The 26858-nt window shown below is 41.0% G+C and overlaps 1 protein-coding gene across 4 annotated transcripts in view; it reads left to right on the top strand.

The window, feature by feature from the left end:
* robo1 (roundabout, axon guidance receptor, homolog 1 (Drosophila)) overlaps window positions 1-26858 on the top strand; it is a 233160-nt gene that overhangs the window by 16415 nt on the left and 189887 nt on the right. For all 4 annotated transcript variants that reach the window (XM_031297575.2, XM_031297573.2, XM_031297572.2 and 1 more), the window contains exon 2: window positions 6129-6243. In XM_031297575.2, the coding sequence (XP_031153435.1) occupies window positions 6165-6243 (79 nt within the window). In that variant the 5' untranslated portion in view covers window positions 6129-6164. The remainder of the gene's footprint in view (window positions 1-6128; window positions 6244-26858) is intronic.

The following is a 26858-nucleotide window of genomic DNA, read 5'->3' as shown; positions in this document are numbered from 1 at the left end:
TCAGCCTGTTTGTTGTGCCCTTCATGCTGCTCTTGAAATCTGACACAAAACATGAGAAACCATGCTAAATAGGGCTGGATGTTTGTATGGTAATACTACCAGGGGCGATTCCAGGATTTTTTAAGTGGGGTAGCACAGGGGGGACCAATAATAAGTAAGGGGGGGTGGGGACGACATTTTATCAGAACACAGCATAGAAACTCTGCTTAGAAATAAAGGGAATATTGAATAGGATAAACACAATGTAATACTGCTAAGTAAAACATCACATAAAATGTCACACCACTTAAAATATCACATTCATTAGTAATGTCACTTGTTTTCATTTTAAACAAATTCTATATCCAAATACAATACACATTTTCTATAGGCTCAGTCTGACACTTTTAAAAAAAACTATTGCAGTGCCAGTTCCATGGTAACAGAATTGTGGATAGTCATCATGGAAACATGAATTGGTCAAGTGACAAGGGCTGGGAAAAATGGCAGCCAAGTGAAAGTACTCTGACAATTGTCAGATTGACAGCACTCTAGCTCAATGGATTGGGGGGGGGGTCATATTTCAGGAGATGGCGGAGCATTTATTCAAAGAAATTAAGAGTTGTCAGAGATGGCATCTCGATAGGAGGCACTTAGGCCTGTGGTGTCCATGGCTGTGCAGTCAGTGTGGACAGGTCCATAGTGCAGATTGTGGACTAATCCATCACCGCCGGTGAGGGGGCTGGGGGCCAAGCGCTTGGCTTCTCCCTCCAGGAAATAATCAGCTTTTAATTTATCTCAGATCACATTCATGAGAGGACGGATCACTGTGGGGAGGCCGCGTGTGACCAGGCCCATCTCCACAGTTACGCTGGAGTGCTTTCGGGTCTTCTAATTTATTCTAATTTGGGTTTTTCTTATATCTCCATCATTTTGCCAGTTTGGAAGGAAGAGACCCTTAACCCCTGTTAAATTATAGCAATTTGAACACCTTTTCCAGAATATAAAACTTCCATCTAGGCAACACCAAACTGAAAATATTAGTATATATATATATAATTATAAAACTTTCTTGTGACTAGCCTACTCTACATGACATACATGTACTGGAGCAATGAACAGAAAGTGGGTAGTGAAGCAGTGTTTTTCCCTGTGGAATGGATGAAGCATATGCTATTATGTAAGTCAACTGCAGGGCACCCTAATGGCTTCAGATTTGTTTGTGGTCCCAGTGTGTACCATGGCCCTCACAGGAGTGTGGATGATTAGTAGCATGACTTGGAGGAGCACAAGAGATGTGATCTACGCTAAGGGGGAAGGACAGTTCAGCCACATGTCGTCTATCCTCCCCACCGATCGCTTTACAGATCCCAGGCAGGTTAATCCTTTTATTGAAATGAAGTGAGGAGGCATAATGCACTGTGGATGTGAGATGCTTAATCCAGTGTTGGCATTTTTATGAGGAAGGAGTAGCCATGGTGATATAGAGAATAGAGTGCTTGAGAGGCACAGAACCTATCCATCAAAACATGACGCTGACATAGCACAACGCAAAAACACATGTGCATGTGTGTCTATGCTTCAAGCTTCAAACTCAGAGATTAACAAATTTGCTAAAAGTGTGTCATCCCTGTGCCCTGTCTTTTTTTTTTTGATCCCTCCACTGCTCTACGTGTGTTTTACAAGACTCTGAGAGAAATATGTAGTGGCATAAATGAATGCTGAACTTGTTCTCGATACTGAACTTGAATTGCACAATAATCTTGATACCTGTGGGTGGATGGGTGGGTGAGTGCTTGCAGTGACGAAATTGGTTGTATAGAACCTGCAAAAATCGCTCTTTGTACAGTACAAATGGGCAACTTAGGAAAAAAGGAGAAAGGCAGAATAGCAATTAATACATATATATCAATTAAAGGATAGGTTTGGATTATTATTTTAAGTTTGTGATATCTGAAATACTCACATACCATACATACATACATATGTATGTTGAGTGAGAGTTTCTGGACACTAATTGTAACTCCTGTCCAAGGTTCAATACTATACCATACTGTAACATGTAACATACCGTCCATGAAGCGATTCCCCTTTAACACGACTTCTGCATCAGAAATAAGGGACAATATCTATGCATTCCCAAGTGTTTCAGTGAAGCTTATTTTCAGCAGCCAGAGTTAGCCACATCACGTGGGTATCTTTGTCCTGGTAGTTGAGTCTAGGTTGTGCTGTGTCCTGAAAACAAACCTGCATTTGACTACCAGGACATATGTCTCCGCTGCATCTAAGCAAGAAAACACTGTCAGAAGAAACGCTGGAAAATTATACTAAAAATACTTAACTCACACTGCTGAAGTATACGGTCTATGAGACTGATTGAACCCATCTAACTCCACCACATGTTTACATCTCAAAGAAAATGTCAATACAAAACATAACTAGATGGACAAAACATCTATTGATCTGTTTTTCACTCATACATTTTTCTACTTTATTTTACAAATGGTCATTATTGCAAAAGGAAAAATGTATTCATATCACAGTGAATCATACACTTAGTGGCCATTTTATTAGCTACACCTGTACAATCTACTACAAAATGAATGCAACGGCTTTGCCATAAATTCTACCTTTACAAAGTAAAGAGGGGGGTTGCAGGTTGCGCGACATTGGCTACATTGAACGTGTAACGTATGCAGACCATTAGCAGAGCGGATGTGCCGCAGAATGTATGTTTTAACCAGCTACACCTGTAGCGCCACGCGGCGTAGGATTGTGTGAGTCACAGGCGAGACAGAGAGCTTTTCCTCTGGGATTGTTGTTGTTTCATCAGTTTTTTGGAGCTGGCACAGAGCTGTGAAACATAATCCTACTGTCAGCTGTTATCAGAGGAAACAAGAAATAAAAACAGAAACTCTCCAAATCAAACTGCCAATACGCTCATGCACAGTCATATCTATATCTATATCTGTAGTTTAATTTAAAAGAACTAATGACACTTTATGATCTATTTCTGTGTAAAAGGGCCGCACACACCTCACATAAAAAATATAAATAGAAGACTGTCCTATTTTTATGCTCCGCGGAGCATACGCTCTTCTACGTGCTGGTCTCGTGCCCGGTGTCGCCAGTTTCATTGATTGTAGTGGAAGGGTAGTGTTGGATGGTCCGCTCCGCATACGTTACGCGTGCAGTGTAGCCAGCATGCAAGTTAAAATGAATTGAACTTTTAAAGGCAAGGAACGAGAATCGAATTGCCTGTATGTGTGAAAACAGCTTTATCTCGTGCATCCGTTTTTTTATATATATATATAGCATAATTATAGCATTTTGTCACTCTTTCAGGGGGGCAGGGGGCGTTTCATTTTCAAAACAATGGTAGGGGAAACACTAGAGGAATACATTACATTGAGAGGAATATAAGAAACACTTCTGAATTGAATGCAGTCCAGTAGGACACCACCACCACCGCTAACGTTATGAGCATCATAGAAGTGGACTTTATGGGAGAACATTTGTATTGGATTACATTAGACTGCACATGTGTACCTAAAGAAGTGGCTACATTGTATAAATACACTGTTTTTGTACTTTGTGTATTTGATTTTTTGTCCACTTTGCTTCCTACTCTTCCTTACCTCTGGTTTGTCCGTGGAAGAATGTGCAGTGTGCCTCAGAGGCACAAAAGCAGAAGATAAAAGAGAAGCAGATTAAGCAGTCAGGAGTAGAGGTCCCAGTCAGAGGTAATTTGAAGTTCATTCTTATTCTCAGAGGCCTCCAACTATAGCTGCCCTCTAAGTTACCTGCTGCTTTTAAACATTTCACCTGCGTCTTGTCCAGGTTCAAGGATACTGCACATGAGCATTGCATCTCAATAGTGCAGCAGAACTTCCGTCATTTGCAAGATGAATGGGAAAAGTTATTAATTTGTTCATACATGGTAACAATGTTATCCACAATGTTATGATCTCTGTTGAGTTTTAGAACTTGAGTCTTGTGTGTTAGAATGAGAAACCACAGGTTTTGAATGACATCACCTTGGTTTAGTAGGCATTAAAGAAATCAGTTTGTGGGCAGTGAGTGTTCTGCTGATGGTTCCTGTCTTTTGTGGGAGTTGGTCACAGAGCCAGCAGTGCTTCTTGTCACTGACTGATTAATTGGCTTCAATCCGTTCGGCAGTCATTGAGTCAGATGAAGAGAGACAATAAGGGCCTTTCATTCCTCTCGAACTGAATTGGTAGTGAACACGGAGGAAGCTACTGAAACAAGTCTTGTAAAACATGCTCATTTCCTTTGGTAGAAGCAGGCTTTATAATGAGGACAAAGGAATATGATTGTACTGTGATGCATCTTCACATAAGTGTTTGTGGTTTCTAGAGAGGAGGGCTCAAATAAATCTTCTATTATCTCTAATTCATCCATTCATTAATCAAATGGAACAAGGTGATGAGTTGAATTACAAGTCCAGCTCCCCATTGCTTGCTTTTGGGTTGAGGAGGCCATCTCAGTGCTGTGTATCCCACATTCTCAAACCGAAGACCCCTTGCGACCACTTGTCACAGCCATCTCCTGACTGGTAATTGGGTATTTATCAGATTGCCCGCGAGTAGACGATGCAGTGTTTATCTGACACAATTATCAAGAAAAATGGGGGAACCTAGTCCCCCGCTCCTCCAGGATACTGGCGTGCTACTAGTTCAGGTGGCCAGGCACAGTAGAAGCGTTGTAATCTTTCAGTCTAACCACAGGGACTTCTTTATCGGACATTTAGCTAGGAACGCGCTTGTCATCATCACATGCAAATGGGGCAATTGTGCAAATAAAACGCATAATTCTTTGGCTCTGCTGTAACACTGGAGGAGTGAGAAGTGATAATAACACACACTCCAACAATGAGCTCCCCATGGTTGAGATCTGATAGACAGGCTTTTCAGATGCTCTTTTAATTCTGAGAACAGTAATACATATAAAGGGGTGGAAAAGTGTTCACTGAGTACCTGAAGATAAGATTGGAGAAAAAGCTGTGAGAGCAAATTGGTGTGCTTGTGCCTTCTTTCACCTGCAAACCTATTACAGAAAGGAGAGCAGGAGAGAGAGAGATGGGAAGAAAAGGAGGGCATAAAAAGAAGGAACTGCCTGTAATAAGTGGCAAATAGTCCATTTGGTGTTGCATGAATTAAAAAGACATGGAAGTTTGGAAGAATTAAAGGGACATTTAACACATGATTGGAAGGAGAACATAGCACAGTAGTAGGAAAGATGTGGTGTAGTTTGCTTTGTGAGCATTTTCTTTTCATTATCGCATACGTTCACCTTTTTACTGTGGAGAGGCGATGTTTAATGCTCTTCATCATCTCAAAAGATGCATGGCTTGAAGAGTCACCACTGTAGCGCTTTGGAATTTATGATAAAGCAAGTCCATCATATTTTAGTCGGAGCATATCCAATTCAAGGAGTGTGTCATGCCTGGGAAAAAGGGCTGCGAAGAGAAAATCATAGAGCATAGCAGTGCAGAGAGGGGAGTGTGAAAGAGAGAGAGAGAGAGATATGGAGAAAGACCTGGAGACGGAGTAGCCGAGGTTGCCCGGCCTGCTGGATGTAATCAAACAAGGGTGAACAGGTTGTTCCACAGATGGCTGATCCGGAGAATCCTCCGATTTATTTCCATGCTACAGACGGTCCCTGTCACTATGCGCAGGTAATGTCAGCGCAGCGGCATTCTCTCGCACACACCACTAAACTCTGACATTTTTGTCTCACCTGTCTGAAATCAATTTGACACAGAGGCATTTGTTGTGTGTGTACAAAATGAGATACAGAGTAAGAGTTTGGCAACAAAGAAAGTCGATTTGTGTATCTTCTTAATATTCTAAGACTGAACTCTCTCAGGCGTATAAATCATGGCTTCAGCTGCTATACTATTAAGATAGCTGCTTTGTGTTCACTAATGCTTTAAAAATGCCATTAGAAATGGGTTGTTTTATGTATTGTGGTCATGCTGTTGCAATAATTGTTGTTGCACCCTGGCATTTATTGTAATTTGCACAATAAATTGAATATCAAATTTTCTTTTTTCAACCCAGTGAAGAGCGAGATATCTCAGCAACAAGACCAGTCTTTAACTGCTTTACGTTTATCTCTTTCCCTAGATTGATGTCAGTGATGCCAGGACAGTGAGCATCATAATGCGTGGCATGTGGTCGCCCCTCCTCATAATGGTTCTGCTCAGGCTGGCCCAAGGCCAAGAGGTTCCTTTAGTCCCAGGTAAGACATATTATATTTCTCTGCACTGGCATGTCTTCTCATCATCAGTGATGAAGACTTCATTGTCTGGCTCCATCATCATGGTTTGTCAGTGTGTCTGTCAGTTTGTGTCATTGTCTGACTATTATGCGCTTGACACCTTTGCCCAAGCTGTAATGATTTATTATCACCATGTAACTGTAAACCCTATAGTATGAGAAGTTACATCAGTCATTTGGCACCAGAATTGCAACAGTGATCTAAGCACGCATCCACATTTATATCTAATCTTTCACAGTATTTAACAATGGATTTTCTTAGACAACTTACCTGTCTCAGGACGCATGTAAGCATTTGTCTAGCTGTACCATTATATAGTACAATGAGTGAAACAGCTTTCTGCTTTCTGATTGGCTAGAAGATACCTGTCCTACCTCAGCATGCGCTGGGTGTATGCTAGGCTCCATGCTATTCGGATAAGGATATAAAAAATAGAATGAATGGAGTACTTAGTAAAACTTTCAGATTGTAAAATATCTACTGTGAGCCCCCTGTTGCCTAAATGCACTGACAGCCATAATGTCAGTGCATGTTAGTATGTATAGTTGATGCACGGATTTAAGAACTTTAGAAACTCTCGGTTGGGTTACAATGAAAGCTCCACCCGCTGTGCAGAAAGATAGGTTATGTAGCAAAATCTAAATATCCTAAAATGTCTTCTGCTCCTAAGCACTTTTCCTTGATCGTCGTCAAATTTAGGAAAAGGCAAGTGCTATCATTAAACTCTAAGTGAACATCCACTCTGCTACTTAATGATGAAATCCTAATTAGAAATGAACAAATTATCTTGTGAATATTGCTACAACTTCATCCTTGATGTTGGTTATGCTCTGGGTGTTTCTAGTGCTGCAGACGTTGGACTGAACTCTTTTGATGGCAGCTTCCTAACCAGAGGAGAGGTTTGAATAGATATGGTATCTGGTGGTGGAGGGTCTTGGGCCTTGAGTCTATATCAGGGGTCTTCAACGTGGGGACCCCTAAGCTGAAAGAGAGACAGAGTAGGGACCCCCTAACGCATATATTGTATACAATTGAGTTGCATATTAAACTGGGCAGAATGGATGAAAAGAAATTAATATTATTTATGCATCATGTTTTAATGTTAAACATACATCTGGAAGGCACAGTGACACCTTGAGCTTAACTGTATGGAGACCACAATGGCTAACGTACCTATAGTAAGATTATCTTCAATGTGTACTTTTTTTTTCACAAATAGGCCAATTTATCTTTGCTATTAAAAATTTGCATTCATATTAAAGTATATTTTCAGACCTATTTTAATTTTTGAAATGAGAAACTTTCAAAATTATATATTTTTTTACATAATTTGGCGGACCCCTGCACTAACTCTGAGGACCCCCTAGGGGCCCTGGACCCCCTGTTGAAGATCCCCCTGTTGAAGATCTCGGGTCTATATTATATTCACACACAATTCTATATATCTATACACAAAGTTTGTTGCTAGAACAGGTCATATTTTTGTATCAGCACCAAGTCTGCTTGATTTTTGGCATAGCCCCCTCTGAAAGAATATCTGCCAACGGCCACTGCTGAAATGTATTATTGAAGCAATCTGTGGTTTCTGTCAAAAAGTTACAAGTTCACCAGGGAATTTCAGATCTTCCAACATCTCAAGTTGAGAAATAGCAAACCTTGTTTGAGAGTTGGAGGTAAAGAAAACGTAGTTATTGACTGAACTTTTGCAGTTCATTCAATAGTTAATAGTCTGTTTTTTTCATCCTTTTTTAATAATGTTAATTTCTTTCTTCTTCTTTTTTTAATTGGTGCAAAAACGAAACAGTTGTGACTTAACAGATACAACGATAATAACTACACCGTGATAATCACACTGTTGTGCTTTTTGTGTTGATGAAATTGAGTGACTGTAAATTGGTTTTCCTGATTTTGGAGATATTAATTGGACCAGATGATGCACTTTCCAGGAGCAATATGCCATTGTCTTCTGTCATCAAGGTGGACATGTGTAGCAGGAAGTGTCCACTTTTTAAGTTGACCTCTGCCAGTTAAAAAATTACTTTTTCTTAAAATATCTCTCATGTCTGTCTCGATTAATCTGCAGTGTTCCATTTCTTGTACTCAGCTCTTTTTTTTCACAATTTAGATGGGCTTGTTTTTACATGGCTTGGTTAGACCTTTGAAGAAATGTAATTCAAGAAGCTTTGTTTCTCATCTAAGGCCCGAGTCATGGTTTTGAAACGTCTCCCAGTCGGAGATAAGATAATCACCTATAGGCTTTTATTGTCACCAAACTTGACAGTCATCTCAGTTACACCATGTTGATTTCAGACTGTTCTCATCAGACTGGACCACGGGTCCATGCAGTCCTGATTAGCGTAGCTTTTCACACTAGCTGCTTTTCATTACTCTGGCTTCTTTGCTTCTTTCCGTTGCCTTTCACCTCTCATTCATTTCCATGTCCATTCCACCATCTTCTTTCTCATCGTATTTTCTTTTGCCAACACAATCTAGGGAGCAATTTACTTTTCACGTGTAGGGCAGTGTGTGACTCCCTGTACTCCGATTTGTATTGTGTGAGCACAGGTGAGTGATCACTGCCTTGGCAAAAATGCTTTCAATCACTCCTTTCGAGCAGGATTTCAGACTGGCAGCAGTTAGAGCTGTATTAGGATTGAATTCAGCTCGTGGTGGATTCTGTTTAACACTCTGATGGCGTCAGAGTGGTATAACCAAGGGCTTCTCTTATCTGTATCTCCTCTAACTTATATTCTGCTCTAGTTGTAGAAGTAAAGATACAAGGTGATACCCACAAGAATTATAAGTGCAGAACGACGTATCTAAGTGTATTAGAGTTGGTAACAAAGATTTGAAAATATATATTCTTTCTTATGTAAGTGTTCAGCTTCAGTGACAATTCACCCAAACTGGCGAGGGATGTTAGATCTAAGTCATGTGTTGTACTTTCGGCAAATGTTTCAGCATAATAAAGAATTCATCATGAATATCTGGATGCAGGAAAGTGGAAATCCACCAGGACCCTGTGTCTTCCTTCCATTGTCTCTCAATGAAAGAGAAATGTCAAGGCATCACTTAGATTTTGTTTCTTTGCATTTTAGCTGACTGACAGCTCTTATTAATTTCGTTGCCTTAAAGTAAATACCGGCAGTTCCCAAAAGCAACGACTCCCTGTTCCCTTTTTTAAAAGTATTTTCATTCTCTGGGTTTTCTGAGGTGCTTTGTTAACCCTCTCAGGTTCATGAGTAATGAGCCAGTGTCCTGTGTACACTGTTTTACTGCAGCCAAAGCTTGAGATTGTGGAACGATATCAGCCTAGTATGCAAGGAATTAAATTCATTTTGGACAATTATGCACCTTATAATTTGCATACCAACACTGACTATACATTAACCATAGTTTATTTGTAATAACCCCAGTCTTCCCTAGCCTTAGTCATTGAATGTAATCGTGGATTTTGCAGAATTGTTCAGTATTTACGTTCTTGTCTGGGGATTTTTGCTAAAAACATCAGGGGTGGCTTTCGCAACCAGGCAACATGATGTGGTATAGGCTATATAAGCATGTAAGCAAACATGCTTATATCCATTGACACCATTGTGATGTGTTAAAGATGGATATAGTGACACTGAAGTAGTTTATTTACCATAAATCATTTCACAATTACAGGCGATACACAGCCCACTTTTCCTGTAATAACTTCCTAGGTTATAAAGTTAGAATTATGGATTTTGCACAGCATATTAAACTCTAATGTCTTTCAATATTTTCATTTGACGAGATTCAACCCCCAACTCTGATATCTATGATATATATCCAGTTTGGTTGCATGTTGGCATCTTTGATCTGTACTGTCTATTGTATGGGATGTTAAAAGGAGGGACGAACAGGTAAAGTAGCTGGTATTTTTTCAATTTCAACAGACAAGCATACTCATTCATCTTCTCTCTTTGCCGTCTCTTTACGCTGCCTTCTCGGCCATTGTCGTTTGCTCAGCTAAGCATGTCTTATGTACAGTATATTGACCCACATGTTTGAGACTTCTATTTAAAGATTATAAAGTGGCTCTCTGTAATTTACCTGGCGATTGGTTTTCTCAGGGGAAGTATCATGAATTTCCCATAATGCTCTGCCAGCCTAAGTGCAGCAGGTGCCTCATATTTTTCAAGTTGGGGGTGGGTAGATACAGCAATATAAAATGTTTTATATTGACTTCAACTTAAAATTTCTGCTTTGCATACAGGATTTAGTTTTTGTTTTGTTGTTGTGGGGTTAATACTATTGTTTATCTCAACAGTGTTTGTAGACTTCTAAGATTTAGTCTTTTACATTATAATTACACGTGCAATATTTACAGCTCTGTATGTCTCATGATGCAGAACTTAGTTTACTTCACACTACTGATGGTTTTTCATTGGTGAACCTGCCCTTTAATTTGATTGCCTCGACAGCCAACACCAAACTCCGTAACACAAGTTATTGCGTCTTTCATACCCACACTGCAACTCGGACAAATTAAATTACTCATCCTTCGTCCTTTGTGCAAACAACTTAAAACAACAACTCTCTTCCCCTGACCATCTCATTTTATTTTATGCCCTGCTTGCAGATGAAAGCATTCAGTTTTCCAAATATTATTTTCAACTAAAATGGAAACACAGAGCCATACTCATGGATACACTGTCCCTGCTGCTCCATACTGTGAGTCATATATATCAGCTGGGTTCTACCTCTCCTCTCTGCATTCAGTATTCAGCTTGCATACCACCCTGCGGGTGATTAAATATGTGGTTAATACAGCACTATGAGAGTATTGAATTACACAAGAGCCATGCTGACCTTTTTAAATTACAGAACCAATTGTGCAAGACGGCAGAGGAAGTTTATAACAGGTACTGCCAAGATGGAGCCCAGAGGAGAATGGATCTGCTGCCGCTCTCCTTATTAGTGTTCTGCACTATAAGCACCCTATTTGACACTCACGTTCTCCTTTCACTGTCTCACTTTGGGTCTCATTTGACGGCAAATTCTTTGTCTCTCAATTTTGTGTACAAACAGCCGTTAGGGCATTCTTGCAGACAAGATAAAACACACACGCGCCCTTACACAAACTAATTTGACATTTCATTTCACCGTTGATGAGACGCGTATCTCTCTTGACACACGGCGTAGCCCCACTCCATAAATCTTGATCACTGGCCTTTTTCTCGGATGCATCCTCGTCAGCATATTGGCTTTGCTGATATCTGAAGGTCGTTCCTGATGTCTGATCTAATTTGAAGCTAAAGCCAGAAAAATGAAGCCGTCTACTTTGGCATTAGTCGCACGAGTCCATGGAGTCACAGGCATTTCTTAGGGATGACTGTACTCATCTTCAAAAGACATCGAGAGAATTCAAAACCCGATTGGCAGCGATACAACAATCTTTGCTTGGCAAAGGGCAGACAAAAGCTTTTTACCAATGACAAAGTCCAAATAAAATATCCAGACATTAAAACAAAGTATTTTTCTTTCCTTGCCAACTTTCAAGAGTGATTCCTGATTGCTTTATACAGCACTTTGCAAAATGCCCTGTAATTGTATTTAGGTGAAAAATCCACATTTCACCACTGCGTTTTATTCTTCTCTCTCAAGGGAGATTGTGCCATTATTGAAGAAGGAAAAGGATTGAAGGCTTGGCATTTCATATAATGAAGTTCTTATGACAAACTGTTTTTTTTTTTTGGAGAACGATACAACTTAGTGACACCATTCATTCCATTAAGACATATTAAAAAGCTTTGTCAAAACCAAAAAAAGCCTAGCCTTTCTCTGAAAACTGTCCACACTGATTTCTCAAAGCAAACCAATCTTAGTCTTGTCTGTTGAAATTGCACACGTGCTTATCCCAGTTGTCACTCCATACATTATCTTCCTTTCACTTTCTTTTTCTACATTATAACCTTTTCTTCTATTGTGCATTCAGGACTGTGTTGTTTGTTGTGTGTTGTTTAACCTGTTTCAACACTATTAAGTATGATATATGATATTTGTGTTGGGGGAGCAACATGTTTGAGTTGTGTTTAATGGAATCAAAAGCAGGCGCGTTGATGTAATTGTTTACACTGGAACTAAACTCATTATTGGGGTGTTTGTGGAAAAGGCTTCAATCAAATGTCAGGAAATCCCTTGTGCTTCCTAGTGACTGAATGTGGACTCATGACTCACTGCAAACTGCTATGCACACTTAAGATTGGCTGTAGACTCTTATTCTTGTTTATTCTTGCATTAGGAGTTTTTGTTTTGAAAGATAAATAAGTCCCAAATCTATTAAATTAGCTGTCATGTGCTAAGGCTTTGGGCACAAGTAAATATTCATATGGTTGTCACATTATTACATGATCTTATTTATTTAACAGTAACACAGTCCTTATAGATACTTTACAATACAAACAGATATAAATAGATTATAATATGGTTCTTGGTTAGTCCTGTTATTGGGGTTATTTGGAGTTATTTAAAGTGTAGTCTCGATTGCCAGACCTTCCTCCACAGCGCTGCGGAGGAGGGTCTGGCTAGTCCACACAGCATTCTGTGATGGGAGAAAAATGTGCTCTGGTTTATTGGCATTTCTTTAAACCAATCACAATCGTCATGGGCGGTGCTAAGCGTGGAATGGAGCCACTGACATCCGGCGGAATTTCCAGTGGCACCGGAGCAATCCCAGAAGTGGATCGTCGTGGATATAGACTATATAATGTGTAGAGCTTATTGATCTCACATCTATAAACTGACAGCCTGAAAAGCAGACGTATCTGCCAGCTTTTGTTTCATTTGCTCTGGCAAATATGTCTGCCTTCTCCCATTCAAACTGATTTCCAGCCGACCTGGACGGGCCAATCACAGTAGTTTATCTCACATCGGGCAGGTTTAAAGGTTCAGTACTAGTAGGTAACTTATTCAAAATAACGTTTTGTTATATTAGCTGAAGCTGTCACTATAGCACATTAGACAGATAATCCGTTTTTAAAAAATCATGTTCCTCTGCCTGCCCCTTGTGCTCCTAATGGCATTCCCAAGTGTCCACCGTGCCCGAAGATAAACAACCAATCAGAGCCGAGGAGTCTTTACCGCTGTGTCAATGACTGCTTGTGAACTGCGGTGAAACTGTAAAACTAAGCAGTGCTGATCAAATATGAATCAAGATTCTGTTACTACATTGACTTTTACTCGCCTCAAATGTTTTCAGAAAGATATTTTAGTGTACTGTTTAGCTGTAAAATGAGAGAGTCTGTGATTAAGTTGAGCCAAAACCAAGCACCGCCCACCGGCTGACAGGTAACTACTGGACGTAACTGGCATTCTTGTTCCAGCACAATGCACCAGGCTCACGAAACTCAGATCAAACTGTCAAAGTAGGAGGTGCTGGTCAAATATGAATCAAGATTCTGTTACTGTATTAAATATTTCTCGTCTAAAATGTTTTAGAACACATTTTAGTGTACTGTTTAGCTGGAATTTGAGAAAGTTTGTGACATTTTTTTTCCTGCTTCAAAACAGACCAAGCACTATCCCAATTTGCATGTGTTGCTCAGAGCTAGGTTGTTTCGTTGCTATGATTGGTTGCAGGTCACGTTTCAGTTCTCTTATTGGTTGTAGGTCTATTCAGTTGAGTCCAGAGACATTTTGGTCCGCGCCCATTGGTAACATCCCTTGGAAATCGAAAATGAATTGAGGTTCCAAAATAATAATACATTTGCGAATTAGTCTGGCTATGCCAGGCTAAATAATTGAGCTAAGTTACACTAAGCTCACAGTTTTGCATACTTTCAAATGGCACGGAGAGACATTATAGTACCCATGTGTTTCTAACAGTGTTTCCCACACTAATTTGTGGCGGTACGCCGCACTATCAACACCAGCCGCCACACATTGCGTTTTGTTATACACGTTCAGCTGCATTTCCTTTCCCTGCTCTCCTCCGTCTCTCTGTCACTTGTGTCTCGCTCACACACACACACACACACACACACACACACACACACACACACACACACACACACACACAGACACACAGCTCCTCCCACCATGCACGCAGCGTCTGTCTCCATAAAGGAGAGAAGAGGGCTGGCGAAATTCACAAGTTCACGAAAGGTTGGTATCTCGTGAACACCTTTACACAATCACACATTAAAAAGTGCTATAAAAATATTTAATATTCTGAATACAATGTTGTCAGTGTGTTAATGTGCCGACTCTTAGCAAACAAGTGATTGCGCCTGCTTTAGAAAGTTAACTAGTCGCAAGTTTGCGGTAAAATGCAGTTGGGTTGTCGATGTCAAAACACTGTATGTAGCAGCTGTGAATCAAATAAACGTATTATAAATAATGTTATGTCATTTTTTACTCTGACACTGAATGTTTGCTGTTTCAATCCAGATGAGTATTGAAAAGTATTTTCCGTGACTGAAAAAGGCCCGTGTTGAGGATGAGGACCAGCCTGAACCGGAGGTATCAGTCTGAAACAGAGCTCAAAAGTCCCACCAGATAACCGTATTGTTTAAAGCATCTGACAACATCCCTCTGTCCTGGGGCATAGAGCCCAATGCTTATCATCTCCCTGCCTTTCACTTCATCAGGCCACCATTTAATTACAGAGCAGGCCCAAGCCAGTGTTTCCCTCATCATACTCCCTCAGCCCCCAGGCCATCATTTAATGATGAACAATCTGCTCCAGGAGGTTTGGGAATTTGTTTTATTATTATTCACCTCCTTTTTATTTTCTGGACTCTTCTCTTTTTGTCATGGAGGTGTGTGTTTGTGTGTGTCGGGGGGGGGGGGTCTTTGTACACAGCCAGCTTTTATATTTTGCTCTCAGGCTTGAAATTTGATGTCCTTAGCTTGAGTGTGCTATTTCTTTACTTCACACCTTCGGCTACAGCTTCACATCCAGTGTGAATCCAGCGTGGCTTCACCTTGAACCTCAGCTGACTAGTGCTGAATCTATAACCGAGTTCCAAGGGGCTTCCAAGTCTAAATCTGGAATTCCAAGGGGAAGGCCAGATTTAGGGCAGGTTGCACTTTGCATTAGGGACCAAAATATGCCACTCTTAAAGAAAAATTCAAGGTAAACTTTAATTAGACAGTTTGAAAGTTTGATCATATCAGATGCTTTGAACCCACGAGTGTGTGCAAGTCATTGCCAACAGTTTAAGCAAGATCAACAGAAACAGCTGAAGCTGTAATGTCATCATAAAATATGCTGACTAATTTAGTAGTCATTAACACCTACACGTGCATTTATAACCTCTTACGCATTCTAACTAAAAGTTAGGCATTTCTTAATCTAATTAAGAACATCCTTCAAGCAGTTTTTCTGTTGAATATACAAACATACAATATAACACAGCGAGTGGTTTAAATAAGGATTTTATTACGAAAGATTCCTCTGGATGCATTTGAATGTGACAAAGAAGAAAAACAATGAACCCACTTCCTATACTATATCATTGCTTTTAAATCAAATACAAGGCAATATGGGAGCAGATAATACAATAACAGAATGGCTGCCCATTTTTCCGCATAGCTTGTCCTTCCCTGTGCCGTGTGTGTGTGTGTGTGTGTGTGTGTGTGTGTGCGCGCGCGTGCGTGCGTGCGTGCGTGCGCTTGTGCGTGCTTGTGCGTGTGTACACACATGTATGCATGTGTGATAGTGTGCTGTGCATGTAGCAGAGTTTACTGATTTCCATAGAGACATCACACAGGCACCTCTGCGTCGTTTCACCCCGTTCCTCAATCTGCCCCACACACACACATCCACCCACACAACCACTCCCCATCCTCCGAGCCACAACATCCCTCTCACGGGGTTTGTGCTGTGGGACTGCGGGAGAGTGTCATCCCGCAAATGAATTTCTCCTCACATCCCTCTCTCCATTAAATAACTCCTACAGCAGCACACAGCAGTCCCCTGCAGCTGTTTGTGCTCTCAGACACAAGTACTTGTTATTTATACCCGTGTTGTCTACTCTGGCTACCTGCATCTCATGCACACAACAGCCATTTACCTTCTTTTTTTTATTTAGTTTTGTTCATGCATTTTAATGGATAATTTTAAGATTTAGTTTTTGCCCTCAAGACAATTGATTTTGTTAAGATTATGCCAAATCACTGTGAAGGCTTCCAAATTGCAGGAGCTGCTCTTTGGGCTACATATATATCCAGTGGGCAAATAATAAACAGCAATTACCCTGTAAACCCCATACCATCCTAGTGATTGTCTTTTGTGTTGTTCATAATTTTTTCTTTTTCCGGTTCTTTGACTCCTCTAATTGAGGTTTAACTCAAACAGTAATATTACTTCTGCTTCCACTACATATTTGCCTTCAAGAAATGTTTATGTAACTCAAACACCACTTTGCATGTCTTTGTTGTTTTATTCCTATGGGTCCAGTGTACTTTTATTCAGTCATATTTGAGTTGGAAATTGAAGTTTAAAAGGACATAAAAATATTTCACAGTTTGTCTAAGCAAGAAAGCATTGTCAGTTTCCACACACAGGAGCCATGTTGTTCTGGTTTACCATGTGATGAGGCGCTCAACAGGCATCCATCTCCAAAACTGTCGATTTGGATGCTGTACTCAGCTGTGTGGATTGGGAACACTGAGGGAGTAGCAAATTGAGCAACATCCGTGATTGGAAATCTATGTGTGTACTTGCTTGGCAGGGCAGTAAACATCTCTGTTTGTCTCCCTAGAAAATCAGTGATTTCCAGACATATTTGTTGATTTTCATTTTATGACCAAAGCAATTTTGGCTAATCAGTGTATGTTTGTGTGAACCCCTCATTTATTTCCATCCGTGTGTACAGGGGAGTGGATAAGTTAGCACAGCATTAAGTTTTTTAGATTTAGGGGGAAAGTGCAGTTGGATGCAAATCCCTGCAGAAAGTCACTGCTTTATCTTGATGATCCATTGAATTTGAGCTTTAAAGCTTCTGCAGTACCACTGGGTATTCTGTGCATGTAGCCTAAATGGCCTTTGTAAAGTATTGAATGCAAGCTCAATTTCCCATGCACGCTCATCTTTTCCCTTTCCCATTTGAGACAAGATATTGGAGATGATCCCCCTATTCTGGCAAGTGGCCGTTTATAAATGGAAGCTATTTCAGCTCTTTCATTTGTCAATCAGTCTGAAGAGTGAGTCTCCGACGGTGGCTCAATGTGAGGCTGTAATTGTCAGCGTCCCCTTCTGCCCAATGCGCCTGGCGTTTAGCATCTGAAAGGATCCTGAAAGAAGACGTGAGGGCTGAATTAATACCCAAACCGCCTTTTGTCTCCATCACTTTGGCTTCTGCTGCCATGAGACACAGAGGCACAGACATGTAGACGGTCGATGAGGAAGAGGAGAGGAGGAAGGGTGGGGGTCTGATAATTTTTTTTAGCCTCTAAGTGAAAATTGTGACAACCAACTAACTGGGTTTGATCTGTAGCTGCCTTTCTCAGTGTCCATCTATAATGAAGAGTAAAAGAAAGACTGGGCTGATACTTCTTTTGTTAGACATACTCCAATATGTAAAGATGGCTGATTAATAAGTACAATCTTGTTGGAGAAGCTTGAGCTTAGCTTGAGCTCTGATCTAAAGATCATCTACAACTGAAAAATGTGCATGTGATTTCTTGTTTCAGTACAGTTTGCATCTAATGCCCTGCTCACACATCCAAACTTAAACACAGATGCAACAGGACACTCGCTGTAAATTAAATCATAAAATCTGCCGCTGCCCACCACTACTAATAAGACACAAAAGATGTCCAGAGGCTCCTGGGTAGCTCACCTGGTAGAGCATGCGCCCATATATAGAGGTGTACTCCTCGACGCAGTGGCCTCTGGTTCGACTCCGCCCTGTGGCCCTTTGCTGCATGTCATTCCCCCTCTCTCTCCCCTTTCATGTCTTCATCTAAAATGCCCAAAAAAATTATCTTAAAAAAAACAAAAAAAGATGGCCAGACTTGTGATTTGGGGACGTTAAAAAAAAAAAATTGCCTTTGGTGCATGGAAGTGACAACCTGGAAACAAACAATTGTGTTTGTTTTGATTCCCTCATGAAACTGAAGCTTTCTACTCCACTCAACTATGATCTAAGATCTGTTTTTATATAATCCGCCATTAAAACTTCCAAGGGGGGTTAGGACTTTTTATAGGCACTGTGTCTGTTTGTGTGAATGCACTGTAAAAAACTGAGGCGGTTGCCAGGCTGCCTGTATGCTGTGCTGTAGAGACTTGTCAGGCAAAATGTGTGCATGTGTATGTGTATCTGTGTTTGTGATATGAAATATTGATGTGCATTGTGCTTCTGAAGCAAAAGGTCAGGTACATAGAGAGAATATGGATAGAGTCTAAAAGAAGCTTTAAAGTCAGGAAGAGGATGTGGTAACTTCACTTCCACATACAGCACAGTACTTCTCCCACATTTTCAGCTTTATTGGCTAATTAGACGGCATTTTGCAATACGACATCCTCTGACTCAAAACATTTGCCTGCATGTCAGCATCAGCATTCCAGCCACAGATGCCTATGCGGTCCTGGTCTACCTTTCCATTCACAGAAATGATAACCAAGCTATGATTCTACTGACCAGCTGATAGTAGTCCGTCAGGCAGCCCTGGCAACTATTGTATTTTTAGGAAATTAATCGCTGCTATTTTATGAGTTCCCCTTATCTCCCCTAATGCTGTTGTCCCAACTACACTCTCATAATCTCTACAGGCACTCTCTTAGCCCCGTTCTAACATTCTGCTGTCTACTGCACACATAATGATTTGGATGAGAAATGTTAGGGGACATCGGGAGATAGGATTTATGTCTAGACTTAAGGAACTTTCCTGTTTTGATACAATAGTAAGTAAGCAGAAAGACTGAAAGAATGAAAATGTCTCGACTCGAGTTGTGACCAGATGTATGCCCTTCTGTAGGACTTCTATCTCTCCCTAAACTCTTATACAGACATCACAGTATCATACTTTCTTCTCCTGGATGACACAAGGTAGACAGAGCAGGTGCTCTTAGCTGTAAGAGATTTCCCTGGACAAAGTCCTTGCACTGATGATCATGTCCAGGTAATAAGCCTGATATACAGCCCCATTTCCCTAATGTTTACCGCATGCAGCTTTAATTAACGAAAGAGGTACTCCTGTTGCTCCAGAACAACCTCTCCTGATCAATTATTTCCATTTCGAAATGCACATATACACACACTCGACGATAAACGTCAAATGGAAATTGACTTTAAAGCAGCACATTTTTCTAATGAATGCTGCGATCAGGTGAGGAAACATGAAATTAGCTTGCTGTCAGCACTAAATGCCACCCAGGAAAATGGTGTATACAAAGACGGTGGGAAATTAATTTGGAACAAAAAAAGCCAGTGGCAGATTTTCTACCCTTATCTCTCCATGTGAACTTCACAAGGAGCTGGATGACATTGGTTTTATTACCGTGAAGCATTGATGACGAGCTGAATGAGCGAAAGTGCTGACGAGAGGGAACGGGCGAGCGATCAGTCACTGGCTGGGTGCCCATCACAGGCGCTCAAGGATGCTGGGAGGACGTTGGCCTCTGTCATGCTATTGCCTGGATGAAGAGACCTATGGCAGGGCCAGGTATGGGGGGTTAAACACACACAGCTGGGACCCAACAATCAAGACAAGGGAAAAACCTCATGCACTTTGTCAGACACAAGTATGTGTATATATATATATATATATATTTATATATATACATACATATATATATATATTTGTTTGTATAGACAGCTTGATGGTGATAATGACAACCTGATGCTGGTAAAAACCCAACAGCGTTCAGGTGACTTATGTCGACCTTTCTGCTCCTTTTTCCCATCCCTTTTGAATCCATATGGTGCACTCCCCCCCCCTCCATCTATGTCTCCGTCTCTACCATCTTGCCATTCTTTGCTGAGTTTTATTGCCTGTGTCTGTCACACCTTCAGGCTTTGATGCACAAGTGCAGAGCTGTGTACTCGGCTTTCGCTTTTATCAGCTCCGTGGAGTCGACTGCACAAGGCGTAGCTTGAAGGTTACAGTGCCCCGTGAGCAGCAGCTATTCCAAATGATATATTGATATATCCTTCACGCCCATTTTATTGGTATAACATTAGTATTAGTCACAGTTTTTTATGCCTGAACAGATTTGATGGTTAGTTAATTGCCACTGTTTGAGAATTTCTGACCATTTCTGACCCGGTCTACCAGCAATCATAGGTCCTGTACAGACACAAGCAGGGCTGTAGTACTTGAGTAAGTTCTTCCTGGCTGCTGATTCTGGATCAGTTGTACAGAACGTTGCCTAAATGTTATACATTAATTAGTTTGATGTTAGGAGATAGGTCATTATTGTTTAAAGATCCATCCTAACTCCTTAATCACTATATTAGCATTGGAAAGATGCTATTGCCTATCATGGTCTTGAAAAGGAAAAATTTTGAAACAATTCCAAGTTGGAACGGGTTCTCAATGCCTAATCCTAGTCTTGACTTGGCCTTTGGACTTGGTCTTGACTTGGACTTGACTGGACCTCGTCTGGGACTCGACCTGGAGACTAATTAAATTAGTCTTGAATACAACTAACCCTAACCCTAGCTTCATATGTTTAAATGTTTGTATTTGTCATCCCCAGATTTTCATGAACCTTTTGCAAGTTCTAAGATCTCTTGAAATACTTTTTCTTTATCAAGATCTGTCATGTTGAGAAATTCCTTGAAAACAATGTTATATCATTTTAGTACTGAATTGCCTTTTTGTGTTTTTCAGGACGGTCCACTTTGGTGGAGAAATAGTGACACAAAGAGGTACATTTAGGGTTTAGAGGTTGTCAGTTAAATCATAGTAATTTAGAAAATAATAACACACATCAGATTATAATTTTGGCCCTACTCATGTGTCCTCAATCACTAGCTCACAACATGCTGATGCATAATGGTTTTGTGTAGCGTCACAAATGCTGCTGGCAAAAGGAAGGACAGAATGAGTCTGGTTGATGTCCAAACACAGTTAAATGTGGGTGTGTCAACATCCATCTGTGGTTAACTGGAGATGTGGGCTCCTGCACATGTGCATAATTTCACAATGACTGAGCTGCATGATGAGTGAGATATACGCTGTAATGAGATGTATAACAATATGTATGCAGGGGATTACACAATCGCTGCAGTTTATGCATATATGCTGCTGTTGTGCATAAACAGAATTTTACTGGCTTCTTCAGTAGAACTTTTTTGCATCTGGCCCCAGAGATTTGGCAGGGCTGCGATACCCACATTTCTATATTGTATTTGCATAAATTAATAGACAGTATGGACAGTTATTAATGGTTAAAGACTTCTGTTGTGAAATCTTGTGAGCGCTTTGACAGATTTATGAGGCCATAAAACTTGACAACGGCACAATACAGCCTGTGACATCATTTCCCTGCCATTCTCTATTCAGTATTTTGACTGAAATTAATTACCTCTAGTGCCCTTTAACACTATGACAATGCAGAGAGATGTGAAGTTGACAGTGTCGACTTCATTACTTCTCATTTCCATATGAACAACAGCACTGAAGAGGCCTTCAACCTGCCCACTTACCTCTGCTCTGCTCATAAATTGCACGATGCCAATGCGCACACACACACACACACACACACACACACACACACACACACACACACACACACACACAGAGTTACTCATACATTCCACTCCACCCGCCCATCCTAAAACCAGAACATTACCATAGATAACTGCCCTTCACAATCTCTGACAGGTCTTTTTTCTTCTTTTTGTCTGTGATACAGTATCAGATTATCTAGATGAAGTGCTGGTGGGGACGGGGGTGTGTGAAAGACAGTGTCGTTTGCCAGGGCTGCTCATTAATTGGCTACTAGAATCTACAGGACTTCGATTGATTTGGATTGCGGCCAGGTGGCGGAGGGGCTCTAGGGTGCCTTATCAAAAGGCTGCGCTGCCCCGGACCTTTGTGTGTTGGGTCATTAATCTTGCTGTCAGTGAACTGTCATTGCAAGTATCTTTTGCCTTGCCTTATCCCTACCCCTCTCTCTCTTCGTCCTGACCGCCTGGGGTTGTGACTGCAGAAGAAAGAGTGGCTCTCTGAGGCTTCCACCTGTACACCACTCATCTAATCACTTGATCAGAGCTGTGTTTGATGATGAGTGCGCTGAGTGGAGGTGGGCCTGAGAAACCCACGGGGTGGCTCATCTTTACCTGTTACTGATTGCAAGTAGAACTATGAAAGAACCAAACTAGATAGATAGATAGATGGACTTTATTAATCCAAACTTGGAAATTACTCTGCTACAGCAGCAAGTTAGAGGGACGTAAACACATACAGAAAATACAAGAAATTAAAACTACACAGCATACAACATATGAGCTTTTCTACTGTTACATGTTGCACAATGGACTTCAGGTCTTTCTAAAGGATCTTTGTGTGTTGCAAAGTATACCTTTAAATGATGTTCAATTTCAGTACAGCCACAGTTAAAGCATGGTAAACATGTTTGCATGCTGAACAAGTGGAACGTGTTTAGAAACTGTCCGTATGGTGTGCTGACATGGCCATTCTAATGTGTGCATGTCTGAAGGAGAGGCAAAGGTGCTGAGCTCATGTTTCCTGACCCAGCAAGCAGCAACAGCAGTAAGCAAAGCATAGTGATGAGAATAGGACCACTAAACTCTCACTCAACAGAGCTAAAGTCGCAGTCTAACTGTGAAGCACAGAGATTTCATTTGTGTGTTTTTGTCAACTTGCCTGCTCTGAGAAAAGAGCCCTGTGCTTATCATACCAGAGAGATGAATTATAGAATTGAAAGAGAAAGTTATTTATGAGCTGTGATAAAAGGTGATTTACCTACAGAGTGAAATTAATGACAAAAATTCAGATCGTTTTCCTGCATTGTATGCAAAAGCTGAATCTCTTCAACTGCACATTGCTACCGGTGGGATGAATAAATGAATCGGATGTTTCAATCTTTCATCCATCTTCTTTTTGTCACTTTCAATTAAATTTCTATAGAAACCTGAAGAGATGCAGGTAAGGCTTATGTCCAGATTTTTGTTCTCTTATTCTTTCTCAGAGACCAAATGGGGGTGTGTATAAAGACGGTTCCCCATCTATACTCAATGACAAGAAGCTGGTCAGCACTGAGCCTTTTGTCAAAGTGCTATACATACTCTGATACCCTGTGACAGAAACAATAACAAATGGCAGGGCACTCTCTTTTTAACACCATCAAATGTATCCAACTTAGCAATTACAGACTTTAATGAGCCCTTTAATGACAGATTTAACACTTGTCTTATAATTTTATAGTAGCAATATAAATCGATGGAGAAATTTCCCTGCCATTTAAGAAAAGAAAAATCTTCAACTGAGCCCAGTGAAAGACACTGGCACTCTATCTATTTAAAAGCCCATATATAGTCATTAGGGATGTGAGTGAGTCAATGCGTAAGGGCTTTATAGCATTGGTCAGTGCTGATTGCTCTGGGAGGTAGCTGCAGGGTTATGTCAAGGTGGCTATGTCATTGTGTCATTCCTGGGCGCCCTCATGCACAGTATTGCTTATTTATACATCTGATTTCTCTATTCAATTGGTTTTGCTGCTCCCCCGACAACGAATCAAGCCAAATTCCCCAAAGAAGCCTGACAATCAATAGTGAGGTAGCTGACGCAGCGCTCTGGGATGGGGTGTGAGTGAGCAGCTGACAGGGCTTACATCCCTCCTGCGTGACATGTCCTCAGTACGTTTGACATGTGCTGTCAAACACCAACCCTTCACCGCTATACATACATCTGCAGTACAAATTTACATTGGTTCCATTCAATTTCATTACTTTCTGTTTTGGAATTGTGACATGTTTGCTAGGTCAGCTGTTTTACACATTTGTACCTTTCGATTGGCCGGCGTATTTGGTGTCTTCTACTACCAAAGCTTTGAGAAGTCGTTACATTTCCAGATGTTTCTGCTCTCCTGCCATATGTTCAATGAGAGCTGGGCCGCTTAGTATTGATTTACCATCAGTCATGTGGTTATGCTGGGTCCAGCACTGAGTAATACTCTCTATGGCTGGAAACAGAATGGATAGATAATGGCTAGATAATGACGAAATGGAACGTGCTGTCCTAATGTGTGTCAAAATAGCATCAAAATAATGTTTCTCTGTACAAACATGCACTGCCCCAAGCTGGCACTCTACTCTTTCTCTTTCTGAGTCTATCTTTGCTTTATATATCTGAACTACTCTCCTCTACCCACGCAAGCAGTGTGGCTCTAGGGATGGCAATGTCAGCCTGTCGGTCAGTTCTCTCTTTGGTCCAGACTGAAATATCTCAACAACTATTGGACAGATTGGCATGACATTTTGTACCGACATTGGTGTCCCACTCAGAATGAATTGCAATATATTTTGTGATCCCTTAACTTTTCATCTACTGTAGTACCAGGGATAAAACTTTAATGTGTCCAATACTTTGGTTTATGTCCAAATACCTGCAATACTATTGACATTCCCATCAGCCTTAATTGTACTCTGTGTGTGGCACTAATTTGTAGAGGTTAGCATGCCAACATGCTAAACTAAAATTGTGAACGGGGTAAACCGTCTACCTGTACATTTATTCTCTACATTACTGGTGTCAAACTTTCACTTTTATTCAGTATGTAGTTCAACGTTACATTGTTTATCGTCATAGCTTTTGTTTTACTGACACATGGATCAGAAACCTGAGATTAGGATTTATCCAGGATAAGATGTATATTCCAAATCTACTGCTATACATGTAAGGCACACACTGTGATGCTTCACTTGTACTTCCCTGTAAACACACCGTATGTTCTGGAAAGTCATTCCCATCTGGTAATTTAGGCCAACTTTACATCTGTGTCCCTGGCTTCTTTTTGGCCCATCTCAGTTTTGATCATATACCTACCCCTAATTTATATAGTCTTCTTTACCTGCCATAGCTGACAGCTCTTCCCTGACCTTTAGTGCAGCACTAGAGCTGTCACACACACTAATTTAGTAGTGACAATCCATCACTTAGAAAAGGCCCCATGGCTTTTAGTGTATTAACACACATTAACACCTGCCTCCATGCTGAGCCAACCCCCACCACATCCCTCCTGCCAGCCCCTCTTTGACCACTGATGAAGGAATGGTGAAAAAGACATTTATTGTTCAATACTATTGACCTGCAGATTCAGAGTGATTCATCCACCTTTTTATTGGGATTGGGGTTTTTTTCTGAATGTGTGGAGGTTTTATGTTCAGTAGTACCCCTGGAAATGCCCCAGTGCTGCGACACATCCAATGGCCTCTGACTTGATTTATCTGTTTAAAGAAGGAATTGAAGAAAGCGGGAGGGCAGTGATATTCCAGTCCATTTATCAATGTAAATGCCAGTTTCCCCTTGAAACCGGGGTAATTCCAACTGAGCCCTAAGTGCACCATTGTGGTCATCAGGAAAAACTGAAAACTGTTCATCTGAGAGTAATGTCCTGCACACTGCACAGAATACAAAAACTCGGAAGCTTTCCTTCCCTTCCAGCTTTAACCTGCACACCACGTCTAGAGGCTTTACTTAAACATATCATACGTTTTACCCTAAGGTGGAGGGCGTAGGGAGGGCTACATCTCTTTATACCCAATTAAGCTTGCCACAGGAGGTAGCTAGTCATGGCTGAAACCTCTTCTCCCTTGGTGCCCCATTAGAGCACTGAGAAGCCAGTAGAAGCCCGAGTCCCTGGCGGACAGAACCCCTGACCTAGAGCCAAGGAGAAGCACTCCAGCTCCACTCACCTAAATATACAGACGTGACTACAGAATGAGAAGTTGCCTCCAGTTCAGGAGAGACAGAGGAGTATGTGTGTGCCAAGAGAGATGAGAGGCCATTCTTTGTTTATTTTTAGACAACTGTCTGAGACAGAACTGGACAACAAGGATAAAACTAAAATGTAACAAACTCACCTGAAAATTGAAAAAGTTTGAATACCATTTAAAATGCTCTCTCTGTAGATTTTTTGCCCTCCTCACCTGATGTAAGCATCTCCATGAGCGTGTAGGGCAATCAACCTTGAAGTCACGCTGGATATATATTTGTTTGTTCATTTTTCTATCACTTTGTCAGTGCCCTGCACTGAAAAGCCATTCCCTTAGCCTCATACCTACCCAAATCATGACAAATGCTCCAGCATGCTTACCCAGTGGTTTTGCATCACTCATAACTCAATGTCCCTTGTCCTCCCACCCATCTGGGATCGGCTGGCCCCTACAGTGGAGACAGAGTCCATCTGTCCCTGCCTGCAGGCTATTGTGCCGATCCTCAGCTGTCTCACAATCAATGACCATGTAGACGGTAGGGGAGAAAATCTCCTCCAACAGGCACTTCTATCCAACTCCAATTCTGACAGGTCTGCAGGTGTTGCATGAGCAGGCCATCTTTATCTTCATATCCCTCTGTCTGTTGTCTGTTGCCCAAACAGCCCATACCCACCACCACCACCACCAAACCTCCAA

Source organism: Sander lucioperca, chromosome 5, assembly GCF_008315115.2.
Source record: "Sander lucioperca isolate FBNREF2018 chromosome 5, SLUC_FBN_1.2, whole genome shotgun sequence".
In the NCBI taxonomy this organism is placed as follows: Eukaryota; Metazoa; Chordata; class Actinopteri; order Perciformes; family Percidae; genus Sander; species Sander lucioperca.
Note: the sequence above shows the minus strand (reverse complement) of the source record. Positions and strands in the feature narration are given on the sequence as shown.